General features: G+C 44.1%; 1 protein-coding gene across 6 annotated transcripts in view; it reads right to left on the reverse strand.

The window, feature by feature from the left end:
* Positions 1-24755, reverse strand: part of LPIN1 (lipin 1) — a 99524-nt gene that overhangs the window by 34703 nt on the left and 40066 nt on the right. For 4 of the 6 annotated variants that reach the window (XR_012157923.1, XM_073335988.1, XM_073335991.1 and 1 more), the window contains 5 exons: positions 9209-9409; positions 7507-7602; positions 5151-5476; positions 3949-4068; positions 2091-2198 (listed from right to left, as the gene is read on the reverse strand). Coding sequence is in view for 5 of the 6 variants with exons in the window: in XM_073335988.1 (XP_073192089.1) it covers positions 2091-2198; positions 3949-4068; positions 5151-5476; positions 7507-7602; positions 9209-9409 (851 nt within the window). In the remaining variant the exon portion in view is untranslated. Of the gene's footprint in view, positions 1-2090; positions 2199-3948; positions 4069-5150; positions 5477-7506; positions 7603-9208; positions 9410-9798; positions 9925-24755 lie in introns of all 6 variants that reach the window. The other 2 variants (XM_073335992.1, XM_073335990.1) reach the window with 2 other exon arrangements.

Raw genomic sequence — 24755 nt, forward strand, 5'->3', positions numbered from 1 at the left:
ATGGCAGCCTCTCCAATGCGAACATTTAGTTCTTCATCCAGTAAGAGGTTGGTGGTCACTGTAGAACCTAAACAGCTGGACTTTTGGACTACTTCTAGCTGGTTTGCATTTAAGGTGATGGAAGGATCTTGTGGAGCTACCTGTCCTAATACAACAGTTTTCTTAATAGTGATGGTGAGAGTAAATGCCTGATAAGCACTTGAAAGGTGGCCCATGATTTCCCGTAGTAGATCTTCATCATGGGCCATGCGGGCAGCATCATCAGTGAATAGAAGTTCCCTTATTAGCACCTTTTTGACGTTGGTCTTTGAGTTAAGTCATGATAGATTGAAGAGTTTCCCATCCGATCTTGTGTGGAGATACACTCCATCTTTCACGTACTTAAATGCACAGTTCAAAAGTACTGAGAAGAAGATTCCAAAGAGTGTAGGGGCAAGAACACATCCTTGCTTCACTCCGCTTTCCATCTCAAAGCTGTCTGAAGTGGACCCGTCAAACTGGACAGTTGCTCTCATGTTGCTGTGGAATGAACATATAAGACATGACAGGGCTGGTGGGCATCCTGTCTTTTCTAGTGTTGCAAATAGACCTGCTCTGCTGACTGTGTCGACTGCTTTGGTTAGGTCCACAAAGGCCATGTACAATGGTCAGTTTTGCCCTTGGAGTTGACTCAGAGAAAATATGTCTATAGTTGATCTTCCAGCCCTGAATCCGCACTGTGATTCAGGGTAGGCACGATTCGCCGGCTGCTGTAGGCGCAATAGGATAACTTTTGGAAGTCAGAGCTTATACACACAAGGAAGAAACATCACCAGCGAATCGCTGGGCCAAATACCAGCTCCACAGGTCCCGCCAGAGCTAGGTGCGGAGCCCACGGTAGGGGAGCGAAGCAAGGCCACTGATCTGCTGTCCAGCGGCCAGGCTCCTGGAGAAGACGGCACCCCGGCGGAAATCCTCAAGTGCGGGAAAGACAGCCTGCTACACATCTTCATCAGCTGTTATTTAAATGCTGGAAAGAGGGTGAGGTACCACAAGAGATGCATGATGCAAACATCATCACTCTGTATAACATTGAAAGTGAAAAGGGCGACCGCAACAGCCAAAGGGGTATCTCACTAGCTACTAAGTGTAGCAGGAAAAGCTTTCACAAGTCATCTTTTAGTCACTAGAGTCAGCAGATACTACTCAAATGCCATATCCCTTGAATGTTATGCAATCTATCGTAGATACTTACTGTGGTGATAGGAGGGTAAATGCACTGAAGATTGTGAGGTGCTCAGATACATGGTCCCCAACGTCTCCGTGAGGTAAGGAGGTGCTATTATTCCCATTTTACAGATGGGGAATGGTGGTGCAGAGAGGGTAAGTGACTTGCCCATAGTTACATAAGAAGGATGTAGCACAGTAGAGACTTCAATCTAGGTCTCCTATGTCCTCTGCTATTGTCCTATGCACTGGATCATCCTTCCTCTCTCTAGATGCTCTCTCCCAAACAGTCCAAAGTACAGAAGAGCTTCCACCCCCGACCCAAAGAATGAAGATCAGAGGACAAGAGAAAAAGGCTTCCTCACTCACGCCACCCCCTCTTTTGTCTGATTAAGCATCATCTTGTGCGGGGTTTTAGATTTTTCATTTTAAAATACTCTGGTATCACAGAGGGAAAGCAAACTCTGCAGGAAGGCCCTGTGTTCTGTGAAGTGGAAATGATTTTTGTTTTTAAGCTACAGAAAGCCCGAAAGGAAATATCTGTATTAATTTCAATAGAACTACAGCAATTGACACCAGCCGAGGAGCTGGATCATTTGTCCTTGGATGTTTCCTTGGTCTTTTTTTCCATTTTTCTAATCCTTTTTCTCATTATACTGATGTTATATTACCCATCATAGTGTAATGCAGGGCTTCTCTGTGCAACTTACCTACATTCAAAGCCCAGGTAGGAGGTAAGTAAAGGCAATTCTGCTATCTTGCATTTTCCTCCCAAGTGTCTAGGTTAGTAATAAGCAGCTTTGTAAGTTAGGCAAAATTTGCATATTGTTAATGCATTAAAGGATTAATCACACACCCCAAAAGGGGAAGAATAACTCCTCTACCTGTCTATAGCAGGGAAGTGAGAGGATTGATGAGGACAAGAACTAGATAGGCCTCCATCTGCTGGAACAGTGAGATGGGAGGATGGCCCTGCGCAATCAAAAGGCTTACTGGATAGCACGATATATTGAAAGAGAGAAAAACTGGGTGTCATTATTCAAAATAGGTGCTAATTAACACAAGCTCTTCAGGCACTCAAAAGCCATTTGAAAACAGGACTGTACATCTCAAGTTTTCAAAATCTAAGCATTGCAGTCTAGAAGCACAAAGGTAGCATACAGTTCAAACTAGCCACCAAGTCTCCACACAGAAATAGACTTCATTGGAACCTCACTGTGACCTGTGGAAAGAGGACTTGTCTGACATCAACTGAACAGCTTTGAGGCTGTTCCTCAGGAGGAAAAAATGCAGTCCAAATTGACACACTTTGATTCTAATGTATGCACACCCACACTGTGTGTACACAAAGAGTATTAAACAAGAAATGCATAAGGAATATATGTATATAATATGCTGTATGTATATGTGTATTATCTATAATGAACATTCCATGTTACAGTCACCTTTGTCACTAAAGAAATAGTTTTTTGAAATAGACATAGGAAGCTTATTTTCTTGAATCATAAAGAATCTTGGTTTTTTATATATTAGGGCCCAATCTTGCAAGTCTTGGAAGGATCAGGCCCAAAGTAAAAAAAATACAGTTTGAGCGTTGGCCTGCTAAACCCAGGGTGTGAGTTCAATCCTTGAGGGGGCCATCTAGGGATGTGGGGCAAAAATTGGGGATTGGTCCTGCTCTGAGCAGGGGGTTGGACTAGATGACCTCCTCAGGTCCCTTCCAACCCTGATATTCTATGATTCTATGAAAATAGACTCATGACTAAATTCACTAAAGTCTTTCTGTGTAGCATGGATTCAACTTCCACTGAATGTTCAGCCCTCTATATGGTAATTATACAAACCCATTGACATCAATATTACTGCACATGTGAGTAAGTGCTGCAGGATTAGATCATTGTTTCTGGACAAATGAATTTTTGGTTTAGGGCAGCATGATTCCCAACTTCAAAGATCAGCACTGGGCATGTGATCAGATTAAGGCAACAAATATTCCACACAGCATATTCCACATTTGAAGACTGGAAGTGAGAGCAGAGTTGCCCTAAAGCTGTTGCATACTGTCTGAATTCAAATGTAGAGAGACAAGGTGGGTGAGGTAATATCTTTTATTGGACCAACTTCTGTTGGTGACAGAGACAAGCTTTCAAGCCACACAGAGCTCTTCTTCAGGTCTGGGAAAGGTTCTCCCAGCGTCACAGCTAAATGCAAATGTGACATTGGGAGTACCTTTCCCAGACCTGAAAAAGAGCTCTGTGTTGCTCAAAACCTTGTCTCTCTCACTAACAGAAGTTGGTTCAATAAAAGATATTACCTCACCCACCTTGTCTCTCAAATATCATGGGACTGACATGGCTACAACTATACCACATATTCAACTGCAGAAGGTATTCATCTAGTAGTTGATAGTGATAATGCTTGACTCAACAAGACTTGAGAAGGCAGCAAGTAGGACTAAGGGCACATCTTCACTGGCAACATTGAACATGGCTTGTGTAGTCGCAGCCCATCTCCATGAGGGGAAACGCTCCCAGAGCTGGGAGCACGGCTCCCAGCGCTGGTGCACTGTCTATACTGGCATGTTACAGGGCTGAAACTTGCAGCACTTGGGGGGGGGTGTTTTTTCACACCCCTGAGCAAGGAAGTTGCAGCGCTGTAAAGTGCCAGTTTAGACAAGCTCTAAGTGAGGAAGGGGAGATTGTTTAAAAAAAAACCTATATATTCTACTTCTATATACTGTACCTCTGAAGGGGTGACCACTCTCCATCTGAATGGGTGTATGGTACAGACTGCGAAAGCATACTGATTGCAGAAGCATTTATCTCAGACACTTCTTCACTAAACATATCCGTAACAGATATCCTGAGCACAAAAACAAACAAACTGGAAGTTAAAATAATGCCTGAATATTAATTTTCCTCATATCTCAGTTAATAGAATAACGGAGACATGTTCTAGTAAGAAGACATGCAGATGTTGGTACAAAATCAAATAGTGGGAGAAAACCACAGTCTCACTCATACCCTGTAGTTCCACAGATATCATTCTTCTCGTCACTTTGCTGTCAATTTCCTAGGTTAAAACTCATTCTCAGGACCAGATGCTCTTCAGCCATGTGTGCTGCTGGGGCGGGGGGGGTGGAGGGGGGGAGCTGAAATCTGAAGAAGTGGAAGGGGGAAGCAATGACTCTGCTACATGCTACTCTTGCCCCCTGAATCCTCAACATCCCTTCTGTACAGACTGTGGAAATGGGGCTTCTCTGGTTCAGAGTAGATGCATGGGGGATGGGAAGTGCGTACAGTAGGAGGGGACAAATCCGAAGCAGCAATCACTGTACGTCACAAGCTTCCCTCCTATTCTGCCAGATTTCAAAGCAGAAATGCACCCATGAGCTACTGTTGCTCTAAAACACAGGTAGGGAGAGGAAAACAAGGGAGAGCTAACTGCAGAGCTGAACAAAGGGGACCAAGAGAGGACCCACAGAGAGTTTGGCTCTCCATGCTTGTAACTCCAGGATCTATGGGGTTAGCCCAATGATAGCTCCAGTAATTAGTGGATCTGGATATTCTGGATTAATCATCAGAATGTTTTTTATCCACTGTATGGACACAAAATATAGGTCAAATTCTCTGCTGGTATATATCAATGCAGAGGAGAAATGCTAATTTACACTAGCTGAGGCTCTGGTCCTGGGTATCTATTAGACTCCTGTACCTATACATTACCAGGGAGTAATAACCAAACTAAAAACGGGTTTTCTCCATGTTGGTTTCAGATCAGAAGTCTCTTGGATTTCATAACTAGTTTTGAGGGCTTGGTTATTAATTCAGAAGGACATCTTTACACACACATCCAAAAAACACCTGAGTCCCCTCTCTGTGCAATACATGCAAGAAACATTTAATCCTTTCAATCTGGCATTAGATCTGCATTATAAATGATACCTCATATTGTCCACGGGCTCATTCTCTTCCTCTGAACTAATCTGTATAGAAAACATTTCTTCATCTTCTGACGTGTCTTCTCTTTTTAAACTGTCAAGTTTATGGGTAGATTTCCTCCTCCTCTTCCTTCTTTTCTTCACAGAGACACAAATCGAGGCGCTTTCTATAGCAGACTGGGAAGCAAGACTGGGGATTGATACCTGTGAGGATCCAGTGGATTCCAGATTCCTCACCCTGTCTATCAAGTTCCTCTTCAGCTGTGATTCCATCAGAGCAGCTCCTTCTGATAGAATGGGGGATGTAGCGAGGTGGTAAGGAATTACCTCCTGAAGACAAAGAAATCAAAAACAGGGGATATATTATTCCCCCCCCAGTCAAAAATATAGGTCTAGCATCTGAGCCGAATGGTCTGTCCATTAACCCAACTGACTATCAAAACAACTCAGGCCCAGAGTGCCCCTTCTCCATGTGGGCTCTCTAGGCTTCAAGCCAGGGGGAACTGTTTTCAGGGTGGCAGCTCCTAGAGGAAGCAAGGGAGGGTACCTGCACTAAGGGGTTCTTCTATATAGCTAATACTGGCCCATCAGTAGCTCTAGTCTCTAGCCAGTTGATACTAGATATAGGCCAGAACCAGAAGACTGGGTCCAAACAACATAGAATTTTGGAGTAATGGCTTAATGGCTCAGCACCCTCTGTCTCTCTAATGGACCTGAACCAGAATCCTAGATCCAAACCTCCACAGACTCTGCTCTGGATCCATACCCAAAGCTTGTGGTTCAGGCCCATCTCAAATGTTAACACATCAGAATAGAGACATTGGGCTAGACTGTGCCAGGCCTCAGCATGGATGCAAGGAGAGGCCTGAGAAGCCTCCCCACACTGTCCCACCCAGAGGCACAATTACTGTCCCTACACTCCTGGAACACAGAGACTGTTTCTGCCGTGTGCCCCAACAAGCTGTAGTCTCCCTGCAGGGCTAAAGGAGGGCAGGAAGGGAGGAGGCAGAGCCACACCCACCCAACAAAAGGCTCATGGAACTACCCAGGTGCACAGCGGAGCATATGCTGCACCTTGGAAGGTACATTCACTTCCACACTCAGTTAGGGCTCTGCCTTGTAACACAATTGTTCCTTTCGCTTTTCACACAACTTGAACATAAAGTAGGTGACTGCTTAGGTTCCAATTGAATGGGAGCTTCGCAGGCACTGTGCACATCCCAGGGCAGAATTCAGTGCTTATTAAGTGATGGAACCACTATTTCTTAAGTGAAGATTCATAACTTATGTCCTGGTCATGCCCCCGTGATCTGCGTATAGATCACACCACTCTCAGGAAACAGTAGGCTAGTAACCTCTGCATCAGTGACAGGTATGACTTGAATCACACAATGTCAAGATTTCATGGAGACCAGAAATTTCCCAAAGATTCTGTTTATGAGGTGGTTATATACACTAAATAATATAATATACACACCCCAGTTTATTCTGTATTTTATCTAAAACACATTTGGAAAGTTTCCTAGCAATCTTCTTTATCTGGAAATGATTGCTACCATCTAACATATTTAGATGTAAAGACATGGGGAGAAAGAATGTTCATGGATGCAATTCTTAACTGAAGTTAATGGGACTGAACTGGTGCATCAGGGTTTAAAATTTTTCTCATGCTGGAGAATCAAAACAATTGTTGCATACTCCTAAAGCAAATACCTTTAAAAGGTTACCCCTTCTCTACCTTGTGGGAAGTGTCATCAACATTAGTGTGGGCCTCATTTAAACTGCATAGCAGTTAATCACAGAGTCTCACAACAGGAGTTCTAATTTAAGTAGTATTCAGTGCGAGTAATGGGTGCAGAATCATACCTTTAATGAGTAACGAACACTTTAAGACCAAATGTTTAAAAGAACACATGCACTTTTGCATAAGGACAATGCTCAGTGCACACACACACACACACACAAATCAGAGATTTGTGCAAGCATAGGCCTAGGCAGTGTAAATCACTGATTTACAAGTGTGCATTAGGCAATGTATTTGCAGATATTTGGAGTGTGTTAAAGTGGGTGTATTTTTGTACCTGTGTGAGCATACACACACACACACACACATATATATTTGGGCCATACTTATTATTTGACAATGGGCTATGCCAAGCTGTCAAAATTTAAACCTGAAATGCTAATTTAATCCAGTACCAAACTCCTCTATGAGTTGCTGTGCATTTTTCTATCAGAATGATACAGTTACACATACACTAGATAGAGGCATATTTTTAAACAAAAGCCCTAAATTCAAAATCGCTGCCACAGTGTATGCATCAGAATTTTGACAAATGAAAATTATCTTTGGACATTACCTGATCATTATCCATTTCCTGTACAAAAAATGCCTCTCCGTTGTCCCCTAGTTTCATGTGCAAATCTACAGATTCTCCATTAATTTCTATGTCAACCTTGGGGGAAAAAACAAAACAATAAAAATAAAGTAATCATAGGTACAGAGGAACTGCCATATCAAGTCCATCTATTGCTCTAGCCTGTCCCGGACATTGGTCAGATGCTTCAGAGGAAGGTGAAAGAAACCTACAGTAAATAATTATGGGGAAAGCTGCCTATTGGGGTAGTATCTTGCTAACCTCTGTTAGTTAATGGTTGACTTGCACCCTGAATCATGAAGGTTTTTATCCCATATTAAAAAAATTCTGTATTTTATCTAATGTAACTGTAGATGTTTCATTAGCCACATAAATTTCTAATCTCTTTTAAATCCTACTGAGCTCTTGACCTCAGTGATATCTTGTCATCAAAAAGTATCACAGACAAATTGTACATTAAGTGAAAATGTATTTCCTTTTATCAGTTGTAAATGTATTGCCTTTCAAGTTCATTAAATGCGCCCTGTCCTGCCACTATGATAAAGGAGAAATAGGAAAACCTGATTTGCCATCTCCATACCATTCATTGTTGTTCAATCACTGTCATATCCCCTTTCTAAATAACCCCAATCTTTTCAATCTCTCCTCCATGCCAGAAGTATCTCTATGCCTCTAATCATTTCAGTTACCCATTCTATTTGTTATATCATTTTTGAGATTAGGGTGACCATAACTGAACACAGTATTTCAGGCCAGGGCACCCAACTGATTTACATAAAGGCATTATCCAATATTATTTTCTATCCACTCTTTATACACATTTTCCCTTTTGACTCAGAAAAGTAGTGAGCAATAGTTTTCACTCAGCTATCCACAATGACACTCAGGTCTGTTTCCTTAGTGATTTCAGTTAACTTAGAACCCAAAATGTGTATAAGTAGTACAGATTATTCTGCCAAATCATCATGCATTTGACACCAGTGGCTTTCATTTGACATGAGGCTGCCAGTTCTCCTAGCTTTGTAGGTTCCTCTGAAGTCCCTGACAGTCTTCTCTAGCTTTGAATAACCTAAATAATTTTGTCATCTACAAATTTTACTACCTCACCATTCACACCTTTTTCCAGGTCATTAATAAACATGATGAACAACAAGGCCCTAGTGTAAAACCATGAGAACTTAATGTTAACATAGGTCTGTACTGTCAACCTTTTGCCATATTGAAAAGGAATTTTGCAACAATTATGGAAAGCATTCATCATGAGCATGTATAGATTATTATTTAACAGAAACTACAGCAAAACTTTAAAATTTAGCTATAATGAGAGGAATCTTGAGATGTACCTGAATTAAAATATTTGTCAAGATTCCAACACTATCCTATAAATATCATTCCAAGTAAAAGTCTAAATGTAGACATGGAAACTGTATTTTCAGTCAATAAATTTGCCTAACTGTAGTTTGGTTCGCAGTTATTATGATCAACTGTCTACACATTATGCATTAAAATAACGTTATCAGTATCAACCACTTTAACTGAACCTTGAAAATACAATTTAGGCTCTTTATAAAGACCATTTAATGAAAGCTTTGACTGCTACATTGTAACATCTTCTGTACCTACATGCAATGAGTTCACACACTGAGAAAACAAGAGAAAAGTAACAAGATTTCTGTTTTCTTACCACTTTCTCTCTAGAACGCAGAACCCCCATTTTCCCAAAGCGCACATGGAAAGGGGAACACTGAAGATTTCCATCTGGCTGACGTACAACAATTATATCAATACATCCAGATAGCGTGGCAGGATTTAATCCCTTGTAGAGCTCCTTCACAGTAACAAATACTTGGCCTGCTAACTGCCCAACGTAATTCATGGTTTGTGCCTGGAAAGAAGCATACAGAAGATACGTGTAGTCAACAAAATCTATGGTATTGTCAAGACTTCTGAACAATCCAGAAACCTTTACATTCCAGCAATGGATTATTTTCATGTTAGAAAAGAAATGATTTCACACAGAATGAGAATACCCAGTCTAATTTATTTACAGTGGCTGTACTTTTGAACAGACACTAAAAAACAAAGTACAGCTCAGAGTTATAACTACTTCCAAAACTCCAGAGAACAGCTGTGTTCTAAACCACAGTCAGACCTTGAGACTCTGCAACTCCCAAATATTGCTCCAACTGTATCTAAATTGACAAGCTTTTTTTGTTCCATATCCCTCCTCCACAACATCACTTTCTTTCGTTTTCAATATCGAGTATGCCTTGCCTGTATAGTTGGTCTGGGCAAGTGGGTTGCCCCTCAGCTGGTCCATTTCTCCCACCACCATTTAAGTCAAGAGCAAATCTCCCACTCCAGTACAAAGGGAGAGAGAGAAACTTCATAAGACTTTTCCTGTCAAAAAAATAGTATGTGATCATGTAATTGGATGTTTTTCTAAAAGATCTGCTCTAGCAATTATTTTGGGGACGTTCTTTGCCCTGCGTTATACACGAGGTCAGACTAGATGATCACAATGGTCCCTTCTGACTTTGAAATATGAATTAAACACTATATCATAATGCACACATACTAGGGGGGCCCAGCCTGTTATGCACCCACTTTAAGGTATTTTCATCGAAACAGCACCCCTAATTTCTTATGAGAGCATCATGTGGGACTGTGTCAAAAGCCTTACGTTCCAGGTATCAAAGTTAGGTGGACTGGTCTACAATTTCTGGGTCCTCTTTTTTTGAAAATAGTACTGTTTGTGCTCTTCCCTAGTCCTCTGGGACCTCACTTGCCCTCCAACCATTCTTGAAGATAATCACTAATGATTCATGGATTACTTCAGCTAGTTCCTTGAGAACTGGAGGGTGAATTTCATCTGGCCCTTCTTACTTAAATACACCTAACTTATCTAAATATCCTTTAACCTGTTTTTCCCTATTCTGGCCCAAGAATCTTCCCCCTTGTGTTAATACTAATTGTCTTAAGCATCTGGTCACATTTAACCTTTCTAGCGAAGACTGAAGCAAAAAAGGCATTAAACATCTCAGCCTTCTCTGCATCACCTGTTATTTGCTCTCCTTCCCCATTAAATAATAGACCTAGATTTCCTTCCTCTTTCTCTTACACCTAATATATTTATAGAACCTCTTTTTATTGCCCTTTATTTCCCTTGCTAGGTGAAACACATTTTGTGCCTTCGCCCTGTGCCTTCGCCTTTCTAATTTTGTCTCTGTATGCTTGTGCTATTCTTTATACTCATCCTTAGCAATCTGTCCATGTCTCCATGTTTTGTATGATTCCTTTTAGATTTTCAGGTCATCAGAGATCTCCTCCACAGCATGTGCAAATTGAGATTTTTCAGAGGATTATAACTTGATCAAATTTTGGTGGATATCACAGGGACAGCAAAAGGCAAATCCCTAACAAAAAGGTCACCAACTTGCCAAATTTCAAGTCCCTGTTCCAAAGAATGTGGATACTACAGCTTTTCAAAGGAGAGGTTGTCAGCATTTTTAACATGGGCAAAACTGTGTATTTTTCACTAACTTCATTCTTGGAAATGGCTTCCCATCCCCTCCCCTGAGCCTGCCATGCCCTCGCTCCTCCCACTACCCCCCAGAGCCTTCTGCACACCACAAAACAGCTGATTAGGAGGTGCAGGAAGGGAGGGGGAGGTGCTGATCAGCAGGGCTGCCAGTGGGTGGGAGGCGCTGGGAGTGGGGATGAGGAACTGATGGGGGGCTGCTGGCGTATTACTGTGGCTCTTTGGCAATGTACATTGGTAAATTCTGGCTCCTTTGCAGGCTCAGGTTGGACACCCCTGATGTATAACATTCTCTGACCATGAGGAAATCCTCTTCCATCTTTATGTGTATTTTCATACATCCTCATTCATTTCCAAAATGAAGTCCAGGCAAACTGGATCTGATACTTTTTAAACTGCTGGCCACCAGCTAGAGCTGATGAAAACTATGGAAAAGTTTTGGGATTGTTTCAAACTTCTAACAAATGCTGTAGTGGTTGTACATTCAGGGCATGAAAGGGGCACAAGGCTATTTACAGCATGAAGTAATTCAGAATTCTGACTGAGATTCCCAACCACATTTAATTTTTAAAGAGCAATACAACCAAGAGTTATAGTCTGGGACCAGGGTCAGTTCCAGAGAATGTCAGCATTCCAGGAAACATTCCTCAATTCCCAAGGAGGCTGCATGTGGGCTTGACCATGTGTTTTACTCCAGTTGCTCCAAGAAGTCTTTTACTCGCTATCCAGGCAGCAGTTCCAAGAACAAACAACTTCAAGCTCAGGGGATATAACCCTTAGTATTCCTCACACTGAATTTAGTGGCCCTCTGACCTCCATAAGAACACACTGTACAAAGACATAATCTTTCTCTGTATGGTAGTGGATGTCATACCATATGAAAATATTGTTGCTACTGGGAAAATATAAAGCCATTCCGCTCCAAGCTCATTAAAAAAATCAAAGAGAAATTATGCTGACTATCTGCACTGCTTCTGTTAGAATTTCCCAATTTCTGTCATTTTGTTCTTTGTACTGAACTAGAATGTACTGGCAGATCTGTACCTTGGGACAACAACATGTAGCTACAATGAAAATAAAAGCACTTAGCCAACTTTTCCAACTACCTGGTATCATTTTCAACCTGAAGAAACATGAGCCTAATTCTGAAAGCTGCTGAGCATTGTCATCTCGCTTTGACTGTAAGGCACATTCAGCATTTTGCATTGCAAAACTGGGATCCCAATGAAGACACTTTTTCTGGTAGATGAATAGGTCAAAATCAAATGGTTAGCTGTCATATTAAATATTTTAGTAACCTACACCAGGCTGATCTACGTAAGCCACCACCACCACCTCCTCATTTAAATCTCTTCTAAAAGTTCACTTCTCCCACATGCCCACAATAACTAAGTTCACTGTCTTAAATCTTTTTTCTCCGTTTTATATATAACTATAACTATAAAATGAAACCTTTAAAAGGAGCCACCATAATGTCCACATACTTTTAACTGAATTACTTTATAACCATGTTTCTGTATCCTTTCTGTGACCCCAATTCCCCACCATACTGTTCTTCACCCTCACTCATTAGGTCACATCAAAATGTAGATTGTAAAGTCTTTTGAGCAGGACTTCTGTTCCTTCTGTAAGGGGCCTAGCACATCTTCAGCTGGTCTCAAATAATGGATGGGATTTTTCAAAAGCACACAAATCACTTAGGAATACTAGTCCCATTAACTTTCAATGGGAGTTGTGCTCCTAAGTCACTTGGTGCTTTCTGAAAATCCCATGCAATAATAACTTTGATAAGATTGTGCCGGTACCCAGGGTTCTGAGGCTCTTACCACCACCTGTACTTAGCGCAAAGTAGTTTTATCTATGCAGGCTGTGGATTAGCTCCCCGAAACTAATAACCTCTGGCAGCACAAGCACTACCTTCCAGGCCTCCACAGACCTCACTCTCTCTGTACAAGTAGGGATAGGCACACACCAAGTCCTCTGGGTGTTCCCTGTAGTGTCCAGCCCCTTATCTAATGAACACTCATAGAATTATCAGGCCTGCTGTTCCCAAAGGAACAGTATACACCAGCTTGTAAGAGTCAACTCCTGACCAGTAATTTGCTTAACACCAAAGCACTTAAGCTATATTTATAGTGAGCACAAGGATAAGTTTATCAAAAAACAGAGATTCAGTGAATAAGAATATTGGGAACAAATGGTTATATATAAAAACACAATCATAACATGCTTTCTAGAGACTAAACTTAGCTAACAGGTTAACCTCCTCTCTAAAGAAGCTTATCTCACCCAAAGTTCTTTTCACCGTTTTTAGCTAACTCTAGTTGAGACCACTTTTTCACGAAGCAAGTCTGCCATCCATTTACTTCCTACGTAAGGAATGCCCAGGCATCTCCTTTGTATCCCCAAATATACTCAAGCAAACCTTTTATATGCACCTCAAGATAAGGTTCTCTTCCCCTGCTGTGTTCCTCTTCCTGTTAGTTTAATTCTTCATTTGCATTCATTTCAGATTGGTGGTAAGGGACCAATTGTGAATGGGGCAATAGTCAATGTATACATAGTGAAGAATGCAAACTAAACCAACTAGAGGCTATCCACTGCATCCAGTGCATCCACTGGAGGGGTGCATGGTCGGTCACAAGGGTAAACTGTTGTCCCAGAAGGTAATAACGTAGTGTTTCCATGGCCCATTTCACAGCTAGGCACTCTCTTTCAACCACGGCATACTTCTGCTCTCTCGGGAGGAGTTTCCTGCTGAGGTAGAGGATTGGGTGTTCTTCATCTTCGATAGGACAGCTCCCAATCCTACTTCAGATGCATCTGTCTGTAAAATTAATTCTTTGTTGAACTCTGGGGCTATAAGCACGGAGTTTCTGTAGAGGGCTGTCCGTAGATACATGAATGCTTTCTCTGCGGCATCTGTCCACTTCACCATGTCTGGACCCCAGACTTTTATCAGGTCTGTCAGGGGACTCGATCTGGTAGCAAAATGGGGAATAAATCATTGGTAGTACCCCACCACACCCAGGAATGCGTGGATTTGCTTTTTCTGACATGGCCAGGGCCAATTTTGGATAGCCTCTAGTTTGTTTAGTTTGGGCTTGACCATGCCCCTTGACCATGGCTCTTTGGGCTTGACCATGCCCCGAGGTATTTAGTCTCAGCTAGCCCTATAGTACACTTGGCTGGGTTGGCTGTGAGGCCAGCCCGTCTTAATGTGTCCAGAACCACTTCCACCTTTTCCAAGTGAGTTTCTCAGTCAGGGGTATGAATAATCACATCATCCAGGTATGCCGCTGCATAACTGGTATGGGGCCATAGGAGCTTGTCCATAAGACAAAGTGGCAGGTGCCCCATGCAGTCCAAAAGGAAGAACAGTATATTGAAACAGACCCTCTAGGGTAGAGAATGCCATCTTTTCTTTCGCATCTTTGGCAAGGGGAATCTGCCGGTATCCCTTTGTTAAATCAAGGGTGGTCAAAAATTGGGCATTGCCCAGGTGGTCAACTAACTCATCAGTACGGGGCATGGGGTATGCATTGAATTTGGATATCTCATTCAGCCAACGAAAGTCATTACAAAACCTAGTGGTGCCATCCAGTTTGGGCACCAACACAATCGGGCTTGACCACTGACTGTGGGACTCTTCGATGACTCTCAGCTCCAACATCCTTTTTACCTCTGCCTTGATCTCCTCCCTTTTTGCCGCTGGGACCCAATAGGGCCTTAAAATTACCTTTGCCCCAGGGTCTGTGATAATGTGGTGATATGCTTCGGTGGTCCGACCTGGTTTGGTTGAAAACACATCCTAGTATCGGTTGATCATCTCAGTTACATCCTTCTTCTGGTTTGGTGTCAGATCAGTGGATATCCTGATCTGCCCCTGCATGTTATTTCCCTGGATTGGGGTCTCTTGGGCCACTACACACGCCTCTTGTTGGCTTTAAGAGGTTAATGTGATAAATTTGTTCTTGTTTCCGGCGTCCTGGCTGCCACACCTTGTAGGTTACTTCCCCCATGGGTTCAACCACTTCATAGGGCCCCTGCCATTGGGCCAAAAGCTTGCTTTCTGCCGTGGATACCAACACCATTACCTGATCCCCTCGTTGGAACTGTCAGACTTTTGCCTGGCGATTGTAATGGGTTCGCTGGACCTCCTGCGCCTTTTCCAGATGTTCCCGTACAAAAGGGGTGACCTGGGCTATACGTTCTCACATCTGCAACACGTGGTCAATTATATTTCTCCCCTCATTGGGTTCCTCTTACCAGATTTCTTTTGCGATATCTAGTATGCCACGGGGGTGGCATCTGTATAATAACTCAAAAGGGGGAAAACCCAGTTGAGGCCTGAGGTACCTCCCGGATTGCGAACATAAGGTAGGGTAGTAGGGTGTCCCAATCCTTCCCATCCCGACTTACCACTTTCCTTATCACTGCCTTGAGGGTTCGGTTAAAACTTTCTACCAGCCCATCGGTCTGCGGATGATAGACTGAAGTTCTCAGGGAGGGGATATGGAGCAGCGTACAGAGGTCCTTCATTAGCTTCGACATAAATGGGGTACCTTGGTCTGTTAATATCTCCTTTGGTAGCCCCACTCGGGTAAAGATCCCCACCAACTTAACTCTTTAGCCATCATTTTAGAGGCTGCGTTCCGCAGGGGGACGGCTTCTGGATAGCGAGTAGCATAATCCAGAACAACAAGTATATATTGGTGGCCCCGAGCTGTCTTCTCCAGGGGTCCCACTAGGTCCATGGCTATTCGCTCAAAGGGGACCTCTATGATGGGAAGGGTACTAAAGGTGCTCTCAAGTGGGGATGGAGACTGTGCAGCTGGCACTCTGGGCAGGAAGCACAGTACCTCCGCACTTCGTCATATACTCCGGGCCAGAAGAATCATCGCAGGACACATGCCAGGGTCTTCTCTACCCCCAAATGCCCCCCAAAAAGAGGACTATGGGCAAGACTTAATACTGCATTCTGGCGTTTTTGAGGTACTAGGATCTGCTGTACCTTCTGCCTCTGTACTGGTGCAACGTGGTATAAGAGATTCTTCTTTGTTATGAAGTAGGGTCGTGGTCCCTGGGTTTTCCCTTCCACGGGGACCCCATCTATTTTGGTCACCTTCTTCCTAATGTTGTCGTACCTCGGGTCTTCAACCTGGTCCCATCCAAAATTTCCTCTCCCAGGGCTAATCTGCCCAAGTTCTAGGGGGCCAGTCTCTGTTGCCTCTACTGGTTCAGAGGCATTAAGGTGTGGGACAGACTCGGGTGCTTCTCCCTCCTGGGTGGCCTCCTTTTCAGCTGCTCAGGTCCACCTACCTACAAGAGCGACCCTCTGGCTTTGGGTCAGTATTCGGGTTCCCAAGGCCTCAGCTGCCATCCTTTCCCTTTTTGACTTTCTACCCTGTCTGGGAGTGGAGAACAGATCTGGGGATATTTCAAAGAAGATTGGGGGTTGACAGTCTACTGTGGATGCCTCACTGACTTCAGGGTTTCCCCCTTTCTCCAATTCCCCTACCGGGAGTAAGTCTCCAAACCCTGGGAAGTCCCTCCCTATGAGCACCGGGTACGGGAGTTTAGTGACTACACCTGCTGCTACCTCAGTAGTGTTCCCCTGAATCTCGATTTTTACTGGGATGGTGGGGTAATAACCAACTGTCCCAGGGACGCATGTTATCCCCATACGCTTAGCCCACAGCAGCAGATTACGCTTCACGAGCTTCCCCAAGACAAGCATGATAGCACTCCCCAAATCTACCAGTGCTGTGGTCGCTACCCCATTTAGCTTCACTGGTCTGGTGTACATATGTGGGGTTAGTGAGACCCCCACAAGGTGGATTAGGGAGCATGTGTCTGCCCAGTTCCCCAGGTTATACTGCATAGGCTCCTCAGCATTGGGACACTGTGCAGCTATGTGTCCCCACTCCCCGCAGGCGTAACATCCGTATGGTGCCCTAGACATTCCCCGGTCTCTCGGTTTGGGCAGTCTAACATCATGACCCTCTTCCCCCTCAGTGCTCCGACTCTTTGTGGATTCTGGTGGGCCTTCAGCCCCTCTCTTTTTCCACCTGAGCTCTCCTGGTGGCCCAGTCACCCGAGCTCTAGGGCTTGGTGCTGCTAGTTTAACCCGGGGTGCTTCTTCCTCAACTGGAAGGGTCAGCTCCCTCACCGTCCTTCGCCTCTCTACCAGTGCGACAACCTCGTCGTAGGTGGAGGGTTCGTTCTGGCTTACCCAGGCACGAAAGTCTGGTGGTAGTCCTCTCATGTGCCAGTTGATGACCAGAACCTCAAGTATCTCCTCTGGATTCCGGGACTCAGTTCGCAACAACTTTCGTGAGAGATGGATGAGGTCAAACAATTGGGACCACGGGGTTTTGTTTTCCTGGTACCTCCACTCGTGATACCACTGGGCCTGCATTGCGGTCGTTACCCCAGATCTGGCCAGGATCTCTGCTTTCAGCTGGGGGTAGTCTGCTGCAGCTTCTTCAGGCAGATCATAGCAGGCCTTCTGGGCCTCCCCACACAGGAATGGGGCAAGGATGCCAGACCACTGATCTTGAGGCCAGGCCAGGAGATATGCCTCTGTGTCATCTTCCCCTGTCATTTTCTGCAGGCAATTGCTGGCCCATATGATCCGGCATCCCATCATGGCCGTGATTCATCTCTGTAAGGGCCTTCACTTGATTTACCAGTTCCCGCAACATAGCCCAGTCTTGAGCAGCCTGGTCCATCAGCAGGCGATTAGTCTCTTGCTGCAGCCACACTGCATCCTGCTGCCTGGACACAGGTAGCCTCCTGCTGGGCAGCCATGGCTTGTATCAGTGCCCGCACTACCTCGTCCACTGTGGTGGAAAAAAACCTCCTTTTTTTCTTTTTTTAATAATAATAACGCCCTCCTTCTTCCGCCACGCTGTGCACACTAAATGCCACTTCTTTCACCAGTTGTGACAGAGTTCCTCCTCTGCCTTGGTGGATCCTGCGCTTATTAGCGGATTTTCTCGCCAGCCCTCAGATTGGCCACTTTTGTGGCTCAAATCTGCAGTTCACTCAGTTAGCCTCATCACCGGCCAGCATGGGGAAAGGAAGAAGAACAATCCCCACAGTCTCTGCTGATCCACCTAGTGGATCGGAGAACAGGCCAGAGACCATCCCCTCTGGTGGAACCCACAGTCCAGTTCAACTCCTCCGGTATCAAGTAGGGAGTTGGAGGGATGGTGGGAACCTGGGCCCGCCCTCTACTCCAGGTTCCAGCCCAGAGCCCTGTGGATTGCAGCTGTCTACAGTGGCTCCTGTAACAGCTGTGTGACAGCTACAACTCGCTGGGCTACTTCCCCATGGCCTCCTCCCAACACCTTCTTTATTCTCATCACAGGACCTTCCTCCTGATGTCGGATAATACTTGTTCTTCTCAGTCTTCCAATAGTACGCCTTCTCACTCTCAGCTTTTTGTGCCTCTTCTTCCCAGCTCCTTGCACGCACCACAAACTGAAGTGAGCTCCTTTTTAAACCCAGGTACCCTGATTAGCCTGCCTTAATTGATTCTAGCAGCTTCTTGATTGGCTGCAGGTGTTCTAATCAGCCTGTCTGCCTTAATTGTTTCCAGAAAGTTCCTGATTGTTCTGGAACCTTCCCTGTTACCTTACCCAGGGAAAAGGGACCTATTTAACCTGGGGCTAATATTTCTGCCTTCTATCACTCTCCTGTACGAAGAAACAGCATATCATAGAAACCTTAATTAGTAAAAAGCAACAGATTGCTCTGGCTACTCAGATGGTTAGAATGATTCTAAAGATTGATGATATTCATAGGCTAGGAGAATCTGAAGAATGAAGGCTGAAAAACAAGGAATAAAATGTAATGGAGCCACAGCAGTAACAAAAATTAGTGGGATCTCAACAGTTCATCTTTTATTTCTTGACAACTTTTCTTTTTGTTTTAGATATTTTAACTGCTAGTTTTAAAGACAATAAAGTACCATTTAGCAAAAAACAAAAAAAATCACTCTCCTGTAGCCATCTGGCCCGACCCTGTCACAATAGATAGATGGTGTGACAAAGTTCCTCCTTTGCCTTGGTGGGTCCTGCGCTTATTGGTGGATTTGCTTGCCTCAGAGATTCTCGGCAGCCCTCAGTTCGGCCACTTTTTCTAGTGGGTCCAACTTGCTGTCCACTCAGCTAACCTCATCACTGGCCAGCATAGGGAAAATGGAGAACAGTCCCTGCAGTCTCTGTGTCCCACCTAGTGGGTCGAGAACAGGCCAGATCCCTTTCCAATTTAGACCTTCCCTTCTGGTGTTTCTCACAGACCAGGTCAACTCCTTCTGTGTCCAATCAGGAGTTGGGGGGATGGGGGAAACCCAGGCCCAACCTCTACACCAGGTTCCAGCCCAGGGCCCTGTGGATAGCAGCTGTCCACAGTGTTCCCTGTATCAGCTGCGTGACAGCTACAACTCCCTGGGCTACTTCCCCATGGCCTTCCCCCAGCACCTTCTTTATCCTCACTGCAGGATCTTCCTCCTGAAGCCTGATCACGCTTGAACTCTTCAGTCCTGCCGCAGCATGCCTTCTCACTCCCTGCTCCTTGCGCGCCCCCTACTAACTGATGGGAGTTCCTTTTTAAACCAGGTGTCCTGATTAGCCTGACTGCCATAATTGAGTCTAGAAAGTTCTTAATTGGCTCCAGGTGTCTTGATTAGCTTTCCTGTCTTAATTGGTTCTAGCAGGTTCCTGATTGCTCTAGGGCAGCCCCTGCTCTGGTCACTCAGGGAACAGAAAACTATTCATCCAGTGGCCAGTATATTTGCCTCCTACCAGACTCCTGTACCCCACTCATCTGGGTCTGTCACAATGGCTAAACATCTCTTGTCTGACAGAAAACCTATTTTCTGGTGACTAATGCCTTGAAATAGACTTCAGTAACATATTCTCAGTATACATACATAACTCCTTACATAGTATCTGCACATACATTTCACAATGATATTGATGAACCAGAATATACAAAGCAGAATCAGGAGATTCCTATAACCCCTCTGCGCTCCCTGTTGCCATTAACAAGTTCTTGAGTCAGAAATATGTTGCACTCAGAGTTGTCTGGCAGGCTGTTAGAAGATGATCTGTAGCACGTTAAAATGCAAAGCAAACCAAAAGCTCAATAAAAAAAAAAAAACCACACATCTACAGAGATGTCTTTTTGCTATATCTGTACAACACCTAGCACAGTGGACCGTCACCCATGAATAGGGTCCCTAGAAACTATAACAGTATGAATAATAAACAACCGTTAATAATAACGTATACTATCCCTTTAATAAGTAGGAACTTTTCACTAAACCAGTGCAATGCTGGAAGGGGCCAAAACCTGAGGACAAATCCTCAGCTGATGTAAATCGTCATAGCTCCATTAAAGTCACCGGAGCTGTGACAATTCCAGCTAAGGATCTGCCCCACTGGTCTCAGTTGTAAGGATGTAAAAACTACAGCTCACTTCATCGGATGCATAGAATGGAATATATATATATATATGTACACATACAGATAAGTTGGAAGTTACCATACAAACTGTGAGAGGCTAATTAATTAAGATGAGCTATTATCAGCAGGAGAAAAAACTTTTGTAGTGATAATCAAGATGACCCATTTAGACACTTGACAAGAAGGTGTGAGGATACTTAACATGGGGAAATAGATTCAATATGTGTAATGACCCAGCCACTCCCAGTCTCTATTCAAACCCAAGTTAATGGTATCTAGCTTGCATATCAATTCAAGCTCAGCAGTTTCTCCTTGGAGTCTGTTTTTGAAGCTTTTCTTTTGCAAAATTGCCACCCTTAAATCTTTTACTGAGTGGCCACAGAGGTTGAAGTGTTCTCCTATCGGTTTTTAAATGGAGAGTTGGGGTAGGTTAAATACCAGTGCAGATACACAGGTTCTCCCAAACAACAGCTTTGGCCTCCATAGATGACAAGCGATATGCTCATTTGGGGGCGGGGACTGGAGTAAACTTCCTGGTATCACCACAAGGAAGAAGAGGAAAAATCCTGCTGCCACCCACTCAAGTGAAGAATAAGGAGGAAACTCCACCTGTTTGAAGTATGGATCACTCACTCACCTATTCAGAAATACACTATGTAGGCCATGATGACATGACTTTATAAGCTCCAAGTATGGTATGCCTGGCTTTAAAAATTAATATCTCATTGCCAGCATGACAGATAAAAGAAGTTTGCTTTAGACTATTCTGTAAATAAGATTAAGCAAGAAAAGCAACAAGAAAGGCTGGGATATTAAAAATACGGCTTAATCATAACATATTTTAATCACATACCTATTAGCCAAAGCCAGTACCAAAGGCCTCCCCAGCATGGTCCAGGGGCAACAGCCTAGGAGAAAAATCAGGCCCACCAACTTCCTAGCTGCTGAAACATGCCCCTACCACACCCACACACTTCTGTTGTGTTTGTCTACCGGTGCCTAGTAATCTGCCCTCTGTTAATGTATTAGGCCCAACCATTATTTTTCAAATATCAGAAATATTCTGCAGTTCAACCCTAGTAAATAAAGTTCCCTAGTTCACTTCTGCATTTCCATGTTTGAAATGCAAGTGTAACCCACACACCTTCTGGGTGTGGTGTTCTGTCCCATCTAGTGGCACTGAGACCACTTAGAGCAGGGGTGGCCAAACTTTTTGGCCCGAGGGCCACATCAGGCTGCGAAACTGTATGGAGGGCAGGTAGGGAAGGCTGTGCCTCCCCGAACAGCCTAGCCCCCGCCTTCTATTCGCCCCCTCCCACTTCCTGCCCCTGATTGTCCCCCTCAGAACCCCCGACCCATCCAACCCTCCCCCCCCTTTTCCCCTGACTGCCCCCTCCTGGAACTCCTCCCCGCCCCAAACTGCCCCCCCCCAGGATCCTACCCCCTATCCAACCTCCCCCCCAGCTCCCTGTCCCCTGACTGCCCCGACCTATCCACACCCCCACCCCCTGACAGGCCCCCCCAGGTCTCCCAGACCCTATCCAACCCTTCCTGTTCCCCAACCCTTGACCACCCCAGAACCTTCGCCCCTAACCACCCCCTGCTCCCTGTCCCCTGACTGCCCCCTGGGACCCCCTACCCAACCCCTTTACCACCGCGTGTGTGCGCCGCCGCCACCCCCTTACCATGCTGCTCAGAGCAGCAGGAGCTCGCAGCCCCGCTGCCCGCACAGCGGCGTAGCTGCAGGGGAGGGGGAACAGCAGGGGAGGGGCTGGGGGCAAGCCTCCCAGGCCAGGAGCTCAGGGGCTGGGCAGGATGGTCCCATGGGCCGGACGTGGCCCGCGGGCCGTAGTTTGCCCACCTCTGACTTAGAGAGAGAGAAAGAGAGAGAAAGAAATTAATGAGTCTGCTCTACAGCCTTTGCTAACAGCCAGTTGGCCTTTAGCTCATGCTGTAGAGGCTCATACACTGAGGTCCCAGGTTCAAGCCTGCCTGCCAAAAACCAGGGTCTGCTGATGTTACACAAGCACATATCAAACAAGAATGCCTTTGTGCAAATACTTGTATTTCTTTATCTTACGCAAACTGTGGATCAAGACCCAAAAGTGGGTTGCAACCCCATTTTAATGGGGTTGCCAAGGCTAGTATTGGCCAAGGGCCCCAGCAAGTCCCAAGCCCAAGCCCCACCACCCATGGCTAAGGTTACATGCCCCCCACCTACAGCAGAGCCCTTGGGCTCGGTCTCCGGTCTCCTCCTGGGGTCATGTAGTAATTTTTGTTGTCAGAAAGGGGTCACATTGCAATGAAGTTGAAGAACCACGGCAATCGTTCATTGTAATAATGTCCTTTAGCTTGTATGGAGTTGCCATCATTTTCAACATCGGTCATTCCAAAAGCCCAAGAAGTCCTTCAGTTTGAAAATGTTGATGTTATATAAAAAATGTAGTACTATGTTAGTGCAGTACTATGTTTAGTTAAATAAAAAATGCAGTACTATGTTAGTGCAGTACTATGTTTATAAAAGCACTTTAAACCAAAAAAGCGAGCTCAATCAAATTGGAGAGTGGAAGTTTGCTAGTGATGAAACCTCGTGTGCAAAGACAGGAAGGAGGGTCAGTGGTTAGCATGTTAGCCTGGGAGTGGAGTGACCCAGGTTCAACTGCCTCCTTTACCACAGAGGCCTTAGGCACTTAGTCTCTCAGTGCCTCAGTTTCCTATCTGTAAAATGAGGATCAATGTGGATATTTCTCTTTCTCTCGGGGCTGTTATTGGGATAAATACAGTAAAGATTCTGAGGTGCTCACATACTTTACCAACGGGGTCAAAATAAATGCAACAGATAGACAGCAAAGTACAAATTAGTACATGAGATTTAGAAACTTTTAAAATAACTGGAGAAAATACAGCAGGCTATATTCTGGTGCTGATCCAGGCTATTCCACTGAAGTCACAGGAGTTTTAGAAAGGTAAATCAATGCAGAATGTGGTCTGGTGATCCAAGAATAGAGCATATTCAACTCTGAGCTGGGACCTCTCTGTGGCCTAGTGTCCCTTTCTTTCAATTAAGTTGTATGGTTTATAATAATACAAAGTAAGATTTGTCTCTTAGCCTTTGACTCTATATTTTCTGGATTTAAAGAGTTTCAGATCAAACCCTTATTATATTTTGAGTTGTTCTGGTCATCATTTTGTGTGTGTGCATATACACACACATACCTACACAGCATACACATATGATGTATGAAAAAAAGCCTAGTATCAAATCCTGTTCATCTTCCTGACAACCCAATGTCACACTGAAGTGAATGGGGTACTCACATGAGTCAAGAAAGCAGATATTGGCATGCAGTTCACATCCTGGGCTAATAACATGAAGATTTTAGTTTAAAAACAAAGCTATTAGAGATCTAGGAGCATCAGAGATCCATTAGTGTTCCACTGCTCTTATGTTTCGCACCCTTACTCTTGAGATTGTCAAATAATTTTGCAGGGGATTATTTTTTACTTGATTTTCATTTTTAAATTCACTCCAAGAATTTATGCCACTTTTAAAGCAAGCAGAAATTTCCATCTGACTTTATAATTGAAATGCTGACAATGACAAATCCTTATCTACAGCTATTTAAAAGTTGCTGACATATATATTTTCTGCCATGGTAATGAAAACAAGCAAAGAAACAACAAAACAGAACAAAGTGGAGTTTAAGGGGTCTGTTGGTAGGCCAATGAGTTTACATATGAAAGAGAAAATCAACTCCAAAGCATAGTAGTTAAGGTTTATCACATATCAGTGGTGAAAACATCATCTTGGTTATCTAAGTATTATTAGACAGGCTACTACATAGTAGTGAAGCACACTCTTGTCTTATAATAAAAACATAATTCGCACAAAATATAGCATTTCTTCAAAACACAACACAAATTCTTCTCACGTAGCACAGTCTCAAAAATGAGGGTGAATATAATGACATTCATATAAAACCTTATAATAAAGTACATAATGAAAGTTTAAATCCCTCTTCTTAAAGGACAAAGAGGATCTATCGCTCAAAACAACTGCTAGTTGTTACAGAAGGAAAACACCACAAAACAAAAATTGAAGTTCAGTTTTACACATTCCACTACACAAATTCCACTACCCTCAAACCAGCTTTTACTTACCTTAAATCTATGCCTCACCTGGCCTGGTTATCCCCCTTTCCTTTTCCCCTCTC

Source organism: Lepidochelys kempii, chromosome 3, assembly GCF_965140265.1.
Source record: "Lepidochelys kempii isolate rLepKem1 chromosome 3, rLepKem1.hap2, whole genome shotgun sequence".
NCBI classification, from domain to species: Eukaryota; Metazoa; Chordata; order Testudines; family Cheloniidae; genus Lepidochelys; species Lepidochelys kempii.